Source organism: Condylura cristata, unplaced genomic scaffold (genome assembly GCF_000260355.1).
Source record: "Condylura cristata isolate star-nosed mole 26May11 unplaced genomic scaffold, ConCri1.0 scaffold00022, whole genome shotgun sequence".
Taxonomy (NCBI): domain Eukaryota; kingdom Metazoa; phylum Chordata; class Mammalia; order Eulipotyphla; family Talpidae; genus Condylura; species Condylura cristata.
This window is the reverse complement of record NW_004567123.1, coordinates 28,787,603-28,798,801: the sequence shown is the minus strand read 5'-3', so window position 1 is coordinate 28,798,801 and position 11,199 is coordinate 28,787,603. Positions and strand designations below refer to the sequence as shown.

Genomic DNA, 11,199 nt, shown 5'->3' with positions numbered 1-11,199 from the left:
CGAGCCGCGGGGCCACGGGCCGGGCGCGCTCGGGCCCTGGGGGCAGGTCCTGGCTCTCAGGAGTAGATGGTGATGACCTCGCGGCCGCCGCCGCGGACCAGCATCACCCGGTCCAGGTGCTCGGTGAGGACCTCGAGGAACTCCATGTCTGGGCGCGTCAAGGAGAAAGACCAGGCCCGCGCCCGGCGGCCGGGCCCACCGGGCTCGCGCCCCCCGCACGAGAGCCGATCCTGTGGCAGGGCCGGTTCAGCTCTCCCTCCCCAGGCCGGAGCCCCAGGCCCCGGGCGCCCGCCTCCCTGCCCCCACCCCCAGACTTGGGGGCAGGATACAATTTTCGTCACCGTTGCGGTTTCGGGGAGGCCCCGGCATGTTGAGCAAAACGAGCTTGGCGTCCTGGGATTTATTCACAATGACCTCGTTCAACCGCACCGCCGTGTGCATGCGCCTCACGTTAGACTGGTTCCTGCGGGGAGGAGGCCAGCGGGAGGGGCTGAGCTGCCGGGAGGGAGCTGGGGCCAGTGGCCCTCCCAGCCCCTGCCCACCTGGCCTGGTGGGACCTGGTCCTTGCAAACCAGGAGCCCCAGACCTCTCCACACTGCGCATTCGGAGACCCCAGAGGTCAGGGCTACGGCTTGAGGGTTCGAGATACAGTGAAGAGACCGGTGCCCTGGCCAGCTCAGAAAAGAGAACAAAAAAATTCGGAAGCACTTACAAGTTCTCCCACTCCCTTCAGGAAACACAAGAGAAGCAAAGAGGAAGAAAAAGAGAGGGGTCAGGAAAAAAAGAGCGCCCTGCCCCGCTCAGCTGCGGTCATCCACCATCCACACTGAGGCACACAGCCCGGGCCTCCCAGCCCCCAGCCTTCTCTGCACACCTCCACCTGCGAGGCCTGACCTCAGCCACCAGGCCCAGCCCCCCAGGTGCAGGTGGGGAAGCCAAGACAAGGCCTGGGCTTCGTCTTCCAACCGCCAGCCCGGACCCTCTCTGCGTTTGCTCTGCCGCAGGAGCAGAGACCTTGTCAGCTCACCCAGACCCCTGCCCTCAGCCCCCAGGCTCGTACGGCTTCATGCTGAAGAATTCTTTGATGCCCTCGGAGGAGACGGGGCTGGGACCCTTGTTCTTCTCTGCCACCGACTTGTCCTTGGTCCAGGTGAGATGCACCTTCTCAGGGTCTGCCTCGCCCTCCCCCTCAGGCTCCTCCCCGGGAGAAGGTGAGCTGCTGGGGCAACCGGGAGCACTCTGGTCATGGATCAGCTGCACCTACAGGATGAAAGGAGGGACAGCGAGTGACCCCTCTGGCAGCCAAAGGTTCTGCCCCCGCTAGCCAGGGTCCACTAGCCCAGCGCCCACCTCCTCCTCTGGCTTCTCCTCGCTGTCCCCAGCCATCTCCTCTGGGACGTTGAGGCGAAGCCGGGTGTTGGCTGGGTTCTTTCTCCGGATTGAGCCACGAGACTCATCTGTGATACTCTGGATCTAGGAGTGACACAGGTGGGCACCAGCTCTACTGGGAGCCACGGCCAGAGCGGACTGCGGCCAGGGTGCACGCGCTCGGGAGCTGTGAACACATCGCTGGATTCCACCCCACACAGCTGCTGTCGCTCACTGAGCCAGCCCAACTCCTCTCCAGAATCCCTGACCCTCCTCCCATCCAGCAAACAAAGGGTTAACGCCTGCCCTGCAGCTCTGGCTTAGCAGGGTGGGCTGGTGCCAGGTCAGGCTGGTCAGCACACACACACACACACACACACACACACACACACACACACACACACGCTGTAGGCTTTATCCCTATTGATATGCTGGTAAACATCCTTGCAGGGTCCATCCGCCCCAGCTCACAGAGGTACCCATCACTTATCCCCCTAAGTGTCCATCAACCTGGGAAACATACTAGCTGCACCTGGGAGACCCCTTCGCCCAAGGTCCGCCACCCTCGCCTGTAGAATCCCCCACCAGCTCCCTGGGCAGCCTCTCACCCGAGAGCTCTACTGTCCCCAGCCCAGGCCACCACTGCCCACTTCCCCGAAGGGCCAACCCCTAGGTTGAGTCTTCGTTCGTATCCCAGGGACTAGGGTTCCCCATTACCCACACTTGGGGGACCTGACGGAATACCCCACGGGGGCTTATCATCATTACCCCTCAAAGCCAAGGCACCCAAAGAGGTTTTTCCCAACTCCCGCCACCAGATACATATCCCAAAATACCCACCTGCTACCCACTCTCTGGGGAGCTGTCCCCTGGTCCCCTGATCCCTCGTCCCCTACACTGGCAGCCCCTGAGAAGTCATCACCCCCTCTCCTCCCGTGGGTCCCAGAGGTCACATACAGAGGAAAAGGCTGTCGCCATGACAAGGCCCCTCTACAGGGAGCCTGGGAGACTTGGCAGGCGCAGCGGTGGAGTGTACCCCACCGTACCCCACCACTGGGAGCTCAGTCAGGAGGTTGGCTGGGGCTCAGGGCCTTGAGTGGTGCTGTGTGGTGAAGGCGGCAGCACCAGCGGCCGGAGGGTCGGTCCTGGGCCATCCCAACCTGCGCAGGCAGCAGCTGGCGGCTTTCAGAGCCCGGCCTGGGCAACCTCACCTCCCGCTCCCGCTCATTCTTGGTTAAATGCATCTGTTTGAGGATCTGGGAACGCTGCTCCATCACCAGTGTCTTCTCGTAGGTGTAAGCCGATATGTCGCTCTCATGCTGTGGGCAGGCAGGGATGGGGGTGGGTGGGGTTGGGAGTGAGGGAGGAAAGCAGACGCTCTCAGCTCAGGTGTAAGGCCAAGAGGAGGGGGCAGACAGACCCCCTTCCCTCAGACAGCCGACAGCAGCCAGCAGCCAGCAGCCTCGGGCTTCCCTATCCAGTGACCCAGTTTAACCAAGAGTTGTGGGAGGAGGGGGTAGAGCAGAGGGCAGCTCTCCCTGAAAGCACTCCCTTCCCAGCTCAGCACGGAGCCAGGTGGATGAATGGGTGAATTAATGAATGAGCAGATTAATTAATTACCTGGGTGAATGGAGAAGAGGGGGGAAATTACAAGTAACGAAGGGATGAATGAACACATCCATGGGTAGTGGGCAAGTGGGTGAGTGAATGAATATATTAACGGCTACTTGGGTTGATTAATGAGTACAGAGCGGGCTGCGTGGGTGGATAAGTAAACTGAGGCAAACAGAGAGACCCTGGGCAGTGCCATCACAGGGAGCCTGGACTCTGAAGTCTGCCTTCCCGGGTTCTGCCACTGCGAGCCACGCACACCATGAGCGCCATCGGGCAGGGCTGTTCTTACAAAGGAGAAAGAGTGGGATGGCGGGGTGGAGGGACGGACGGACAGACAGATGGACCTTGGAGAATGTGAGGGATCCAGTAACATGCTGATGGGTGTCGGTGCTGGAATCAGGACAGATGCTGGAAGTCGGTCAGGTGGGACTTGAAAGCCCTGGGGTTGGCTCCCGGCAACTCACCATCTCCACGACCTCCACCTCTGCGGTGATCCGCAGATGGTACAGAAACGTGGTCAGGTCCTTCTTCATCTGGATGCTGTTGTCGTCCATCTGAGCCACGGTGAAGATGCGCATCTTGCACTTCCGCCAGACCTGCCGGGGTGGAGGGGCGCCAGAGGCCCAGCCCCAGCAGTGAGGGCTGGGAGAGGACCTGGCCCTGGCCCTTGCCCCGCCTCCCACACAGCCTTGCTGATCTGGGGTCCACGGCCTCAGCAGCCCCCTACAAGACCTCCCTCTTAGGCCTGAGGGTCCCCGGAAACATCCCTCCCTTGGCTTGAGCACTGCTGTCCTCCGCGCGCACTCAAGGGGACGTGAAACCAACCAGTGCCTAACGTCGCAGAAGGGGGAGGGGACCAGAGTCCTTTCCCACGAGGGAGGAAGGACACAGAAAGGCCGGACGGCGCCCCCGCCCCGAGCTCCCCCATGCGCGCCCACCTTGTGGTGCCGCAGCAGGAAAGGCAGCAGCATGAGCATCCCCCCATCATGCACGATCCACCAGACGTCGATGCTACCCTCGGAGAAGCGCTCGGGGTTCCCCGGGAACATGGAGACGTTCTTGGTGACCAGGAGGGCCAGGTGACCAGCTGTGGTTTCCCGGACCAGCTCTGGAGAGGGCCAGAGGCAAAACGGTGACCCCCTGGCGCCGGGCAGCAGCCAGGGCGTCCTGTCCCGGTCCAGCTCCGCCCTCCGGGCCTTGACCTTGGGCTGAGTACCCAGAAAAGCAGCAGCTACCTGGCTCAACTTATTTGTTGTCCAGACTGGGGAAAGCCCCACAACCTCTCTGGGCCTCAGTTTCCCCACCTGCCAACTGGCAATAACACCACCTGCCCTTGCTGATGATTACGGACGCTCCGGTGCGTGGCCTCATTTAAGCTTCCACCACCTCGCAACTAGCATCTACCTATGAAAGAGACAGAAGCAGCCTCTGGGTTAGCCAGCTGTGTGACCCGCAGCAAATGCCTTAGTCTCTCTGTGCCGTGGTTCCACACCAGTAAAATGGAGCGAGCAATGTGAGGACTGCTGAGAGGGGGAACCTAGAGAAAGCCTCGACGCGTCCGGCGCACCGAGGCAGAAGACAGCCACTGCTCTTACCGACTGTTCCCAAGGTGCTCAGAGAGGGCGAGTCACTCACGCACAGTCACACAGCTGGGAAGGGCCGGGCTGAGAGTTAGACTCTGGCCTCCGTACCTAGGAAGCTCTAGCTCTTCCCGCTGCCCTGGGGGTCCTCCGGCTAGCACAGGCCCAGCCCCCGAGCACCCCTCCACCTCCGCGGCCTCACGGTACCGATGAAGTTCCTCCAGGTCTGGTGATCCTCCTTCTGCCGCCAGTTGCGGGGCCAGCCAACGAGCACGGTGTTGTGCTGCAGCCCCCCGAGGCCCCCCGACTGGATCAGATGGGACACGCCGTCACGCAGGTTGGAGGAGATCACCACCTGGCAGAAGCCTTTCACCTTCTCTGCCTCCATCAGGCGCCGTATGGACTGCAGGGCGGGGTGTCAGAACGGGCCCAGGCCCCCGTGGCCCCTTTGCAGCGCCCCCACTCCCCGGCTCCCCTCCCTCACCCACCCCCTTCCTGAAGCTCAGCTGTGAAGGTGTCAGACCCCCCCAGCTGCCCCAGACCCTCGCTCAGCTCCCCATCTTCCGTGGCCCATTGTGAGCCCATCTGAGCTCTTGCGACTAGACCCCACCCTGGCCACCTGCCAGGCTCGCAGAGTCCCCCACGGGCTCTCCACCCCTCCTTCCCGCTGTCCATGACACCCGCCGCAGACACCAAGTCCCCTCTGCAGATGCCCAGGCCAGGATGAAACTGGGCTCCCCGAGACTGGACAACCTGCTCTGACGTTTTTCAACATTAGCATAACGAGACCTGTTTTCAATGCGCTTTCACTCTGCAGCCTGAGGTGAGCCCTTGTCTCCTTTTCAGACAAGGAAATTGAGGCTCAGAGCAATTACGACTTAAGGTTCTGCTGCTCCTGGGTATCACTGCGGGGTTCCGCCCCAACGTTCAGCTGCATACTTCAGCTCTGCTGGCGGTCAAGCAGATGGCCCTCCCAGCTTCCCTCTGCCACCTCCTGGCTGTGTGGTGTAGGGCAAATCACCTAGCCTCTCTGAACCCGTTTTCTCACCTGTCAAATGTGGACCAGGTCAGCTACCTCTTTTAAGAACTGACGGAGGATGACGTGCTTTGGCGGTCGGAGTGGTAACAGGTATCTGAGCCCTGTACCCCTAAGTCACATAGCACTGCCAGTCAATACTACACCAGTTTGGAAGTATATAACTTTTTAAAGGAGAAAAAGTAGAGTCCTGTGACCCTGGGTGCAGGCTGGGCACACTGCTGCCAGGCTGCAAACGCAGCGCCCAGGCCGCTGTGCCTGCCAGCTGGCGCACAGGGCCGCACGTGACCGGCTGGACGCCTTTGAGGCCGGGACTTAGCGGCCCACAGCTCACCTCCTCATTCGGGCCTAGCCCAGTGCTGGCGGCCTCAGCCACACGTCGTCAGCCACAGCCTTGGAGCTAAACTGACCCGGGAAGCCTCCGGCCTGGCGCTCACAGCCCCGTGGGACAAAGAGCAACTGTCACGGCTGTCGAGGGCCCACCCCGTCCCCTCACCTCCCTTGAGCCTCTTTTCCAAAGCCTGGGAGGAGAGGCCTGAGCACAGACAGAAGCCTCTTCCCCTGCCACCCACCAGTCAAAGACCCCTGCCGGTGCCTCGTACGTGGACACTGGCTGCCCAGCCCACACGGCTCTGGACACTGCTCCGTGGAGTGGCCGAGGGCAGGGGCGGGGGCAGCAGAGCCTGGCCAAGGGCGCAGACTCAGAGTCCTGACTGCTCCCAGCCAGCTGCTGTCCCTCTGGGCCTCATTTGCTTCCTTGCCCGATGTGGGTGCCCGCCCTGCTGAGCCCCCGCGCGCGGCGACGGGAAGAATCCAAGAACGTGAAGACAGGCGAGAGTTACACTTGGGCAGGAAAAGCCTGGAGTAGGACCCAAGCAGTCCTGGTTTGAGTCTCGGGCTCCCAGTGACTGACCCTCTCTCCACACCGCCATGTCCTTACCCATGAGGAGCCCTGACTTGCGTGGGCCCTGGTTCTGCACGTTGGGTTCTAAGGAGCTCACTCCCAGGGCCCTGAGGCTCCTCTTCTAAGGAAAAGGACACACAAGCCCGCATCCCTTTGACCCCAAAGGTGGTGTGGAAGGAAAGCGCAGGGCCCAGACCACTCCTTCACCCTGTGTCCCCCCACCCCACCCCCAGGCCTCTGCTCACCTCCTCTGCCCGCTGGGCCTGGGGATGGTTTTCCAGGAAGGTGCCCTCAAGGACAGAGCCCACAATGGTTAGTCCCTTCCCTGCCTTGAGCTGGGAGGTCAACGAGAGCAGCTGTGGGTGCACCACGTTCTGATCCTGGTCCACACGCACCAGCACCAACAGCTGTGGCCTAAAGAGAGTGCAGGGTCACCACCGAGCAGCCACCACCCCCTATATGCAGATGAGGCCCCCAACCATCGAGTCCACCCAGACTGCCCTTCCCACCCACATCCAGAAACATCCATCCATTTCCTTGCATTTCAACCCACCCAGCCTTGTCCTCCACGTCCATCTGTACACCCACCCACCCGCCCCCGCGGTCAGCCACCCACCCGTCCATCCCTCCACTCAGCTCACTCATCCATCCATCCATTCAGCCACCTACCCATCTATTTTATCCTCCAGTCATCCAGTCATATCCATATTAATTTACCTACGCATGTATTATTCACTCAATTATCCACACACCCACCTACCACCAGCCAGTCACACATCCATCTCCCCACCCAGCGCCCCCCCATGCAGACACACACGCACCATCTCCCCATCTGTTCGGCCATTCACTGCCTTGTTCACTGAGCCGCCCCAGCCACCCAACGACCCATCAGATCAACAGCATCCTCGGAGCGCAGGCTAGACCCTGTGCTGGACGCCAGGACATTCACAGACACATGAAGCGAAGCCCGGGTCTCGCGGGCAACAGGCCAAAACAGGCGCCCGGTTTAGCAAAGAAAGGACAGTCCCACGCAGCAGGCCCTGTCTTGGCCAAGCGAACGTGGGGATGAGTGAGGGGGCTCAGCGAAGGCTGAGTCTCAGAGGCCACAGGCACCCCGCTGTGGCAGGAGCCCCCTCAGCAAGACAGAGCCAATGGGGGCCCTCCCTGGTGGCGCAGTGGATTAAAGCGCAGCACTATGAAGCTGTCCGCAGCCACTTCAGCATGAGTTCGATCCCCGGCCCCGGAGGTGACCCCATGGCGCGGCAGACCGCTCCTGTCTCACCCGCTGCCCCCTCGGCAGTGTGCCTCATCAGTCTGCCTGTTCTGCTCCCCACTCTGTGTCTGGTGAATCCTCTCACCCCCGACACCTCTGGCCTGCACCCAGTTCTTGTGTGTACAAGGAGGTGTTTTTTTAAAAGCAGAGCAAATGAGGTGGTCGGGCCCTGCCCCCCTCCCCACCCCCACCCAGTCCCCAGCGTCACCCCACCACTGACCTCCAGTTCTTGGTGTGGGGCGGCCCTTCCTCGAGGCGCAAGAGGGCGTAGCGAGCAGCGCTGAGGGACAGGCCCCGGATCCCATCGCCCCACTCCTTCTCGGCCCTGGGAGCCAGGAAGGGGCAGCGGTGAGGGCCCACGGCCGGGGCAGCAGGGGGAGATGCCCACGCTGCCTCGCTCGCCCCAGGCGTCTCGGGGCCAAAGGCCAGCGCGTCTCCTGCCGCCTGACCTGGCCAAGCCCGGACTACGTTTCTTCGCTTCTTCCCCAGCCCTCCGGCTGCTCCGCCTCCAGCCTCCTTGCCGCTGCGGCCACTCTAGTTCTCCCCTCCCACTTCCGCCTCCCTACCCCCCACATGTCCCTCCTGCTCCTTCCCGTCCCCCCATCTCCCAGCACCCACACTCACCCGCGGTACTCAATATACTTGTAGATGAGCCCAGCGATGAGCATGGCCACGAGGGCGTAGTACCAGGAGCAGATGAACATGAGGGCCAGGCAGAGGCTCATGCCCAGGAAGGAGAGTGTCCTGGAAAGGGGAGGGACACCAGCCTCTGAGCTCTGGGGTGGTCACAGGTGCCACGTGGCAAGATTAGATGGGGCCGGGCCTAGGCGAGAGCCGGGACGCGACGGCCAGGTCTGGGGGGCTCACCCCACCATCCCCAAGAGATTCCACTGGCCGACGTGCCCCACCCAGTCAGCACCCTGCCCTGTCCAGGGCGTAGGCCTGCCCCCTGCCCTGCCCGGGGGGGTTGGCGGGCAGGGGCTGGAGACAGGGTCTCCGGGGAAGAGCATGCCCAGGAATAAGCCCCCAGAGCAAGCGCACTGGGCCAGATTCTGGCCCAGCGTCGCCACTGTCCTTCAGGGCCACCCCGGGCCTGTTTGAGGCTGTTTCCTTTTGTGGAACAAGCACGGTCGTCCCTGCCCGGTCTGCCCCAGGGGCTAATGGTGACCGAAGCCCACAGAGTGGCCTGGCCAGAAGCTGCCCCGCACCCACTAGAGAGGTGTGCCAGGAGCTGTCCTGTCCACGTGGGTCCCGAACGTGGGTGCTGCTGAGGCTCCCACCTCACGTCTCGACGTGGAACTTTCCAGCGAGAGAGGGAACTGGTCAATACCGGCTAGACTGCGTGGCAGTCTGAGCGACTGTGGGGCCCTCCCCATGCCGAGCGGGCAAGAAATGCTGGAGAAGACGGGAGCCCCCATTTAAGTCTGGGATCCTCAGGCCAGGAGGGGGTGAGGCGGAGGTTGGGCTGGAGATGAGATGCCTGCGGGGTGGGGGCAGGGAGCAGCACCGACCAGTGGTAATATCGAAAGCGTGGCCTCCAGTTGGGTGTCCTCAGCAGCGTCTGCACCGCGCAGGCCAGATTCACAAACATGTAGCACATCAGGAAGAACCTAGAACACAGAAAGGTGCCGAGACCGAGATGCGAGGGAGGCAGGTAGAGAAGCAGGTGAGGACAGGAGCTATGGAGGGAAGAGGAAGAGAAACTGGGGTGGGGGCTGAACCACATTCTGGCGCTTAGGGTAGGGTTCAAAGGTCACATCTCCCCAAATACACTGTGTGTGGGGATGAGCTCCCATAAAACAAAAGCTGGGCTTCCGTGACTGAGGTGGGGGTGGGCTGTCCAGAGTCACAGTGCAGGACCGGGTAGAGACGCCCAGAGGTGACAGGAGGCAGGAGGCCAGGACGCACATGGAGAGGATGGGAGCCACCTCGTCAAGGGATGCGATGAGGATGCCGATCTCGCAGATGCAGGCGGTCAGGAGCAAGGCCCACGTGGGCTCGCCATTGGCTTTGCCATGGCCAAAGACCTGGGGACAGAGCATCCGTCAGGGGGCCTGAGACCTGCAGGATGTCTTGTCTCTCCCCCCCCAGTCTCAGTGCAGCAGAAGCAGGGAGGTGATGCCGTCTTCTCCCCCTTTAAGGAGGGCCCAGGGGGTGCCACTCTAATATGAGCACCCAAAGGCAAGGACCCTCAAGCGATCCCTCCAGAAGAAAGAAGGCTCCAGAGGGACAGAAGGGAGAACAGCTAGCGGAAGCCAGCCAGCAGCCAAGACTGTGTGTCAGGAATCTTTTTTCAGTACCATGGACAGGGCCACCCTGTTCTTGCCCTTTGGGTCCCCCCCTGACTCCCCAACCAACCACTCAGCCAAGGGAAGGCCATTTATCTTTCCCCTAAGAGCAGACAACTCTGCCCAAAGAGATGGTTGACCATGGGCCAAACCCGAAATACGGACACCCCTCTTCCTGGTGCAGCACGAAGCAAGCCAGCTCTGGCTGGGCACTGTGCTGGCTCACTGGGCACCTCCCCGGCAGGGACCTGGCCAGCTGATGGAGGATGCAAGCTGTTCTCTCACCCTGTGCCTCACTGACCTGCAGGAAGGGCACTATGCCGTCGCGGGAGATGGCCTGCAGCAGGCGGGGAGCCCCCGTCAGGCTCTGCAGCCCAGCCCCACAAGTGGAGAAGAATGATCCGATGACGATGACCCAAGGGGATGGCCAGGCCAGCGTGCCCACCACCAGATTGCCGTTCACAGCTTCACCAAATCTGGAATGAAACAGCGAGGGGACAGGAGATCTGAGGGAGCAACGCCACCTGTACATCCAGGGTGGGTCCACCACACCACTGCACGCCTCCCATGGGGCTGAGCTCAGCAGGGGTGAGAGGGGACAAAACCCCAGTGTCCTGGGAACCTTCCATAATTGTGGCCTTGAGAAAGTCACATAACCTCTCCTTGTCTCAGAAGTTCACCCTAAACCTATCACAATTGGCGAGAAGACGAAAGAAGGTAACATGTGTCTGGAATGTGGGGTGACAGGTGCTAGAAAGCGGTTAATGGTTAATACTGTGTGACTTGTCATCATATAACACGGGGTTGCCCTGGGAAAAACTCGTAGAGCCTCAGCGTCTTCATTTGAAAAGTTAGGGTCCTGGCCTCATCATGGGGTGAAGGAGGATGGTGTGAGAATCAAAGAAAATAATTTCCCAACAATGACACTGTCTTAAAACAGAGGTGCCAGGCCCCTCCTGGTGGCACAGTGGGTTCAAGTGCAGCACTACACTGTAGTCACAGCCATAGCTGCCTCAGCACAGGCTCAATCCCCAGCCAGGGAGCTGACCCACAGGGCTGGCAGACCTCTCCAGTCTCCCCGCTGCTCCCCTCAGCAGTGGACTTCATCAACCTGCCTGTTCTGCGCCCCACTCTGT

At 61.4% G+C, this 11,199-nt stretch overlaps 1 protein-coding gene across 2 annotated transcripts in view; it reads right to left on the bottom strand.

Moving 5' to 3' along the window:
• Positions 1–7: 7 nt before the first annotated feature.
• Positions 8–11,199, bottom strand: part of SLC12A5 (solute carrier family 12 (potassium/chloride transporter), member 5) — a 33,317-nt gene continuing 22,125 nt past the window's right edge. For both annotated transcript variants that reach the window (XM_004687436.1, XM_004687437.1), the window contains exons 12-26: positions 10,365–10,539; positions 9,684–9,802; positions 9,287–9,385; positions 8,400–8,519; positions 7,996–8,100; positions 6,748–6,916; positions 4,770–4,965; positions 3,921–4,090; positions 3,447–3,578; positions 2,580–2,687; positions 1,351–1,473; positions 1,061–1,260; positions 713–727; positions 330–463; positions 8–148 (exon numbers count right to left, since the gene is read on the bottom strand). In XM_004687436.1, coding sequence (XP_004687493.1) covers positions 57–148; positions 330–463; positions 713–727; positions 1,061–1,260; positions 1,351–1,473; positions 2,580–2,687; positions 3,447–3,578; positions 3,921–4,090; positions 4,770–4,965; positions 6,748–6,916; positions 7,996–8,100; positions 8,400–8,519; positions 9,287–9,385; positions 9,684–9,802; positions 10,365–10,539 — 1,957 coding nt within the window. In that variant the 3' untranslated portion in view covers positions 8–56. The remainder of the gene's footprint in view (positions 149–329; positions 464–712; positions 728–1,060; positions 1,261–1,350; positions 1,474–2,579; positions 2,688–3,446; positions 3,579–3,920; positions 4,091–4,769; positions 4,966–6,747; positions 6,917–7,995; positions 8,101–8,399; positions 8,520–9,286; positions 9,386–9,683; positions 9,803–10,364; positions 10,540–11,199) is intronic.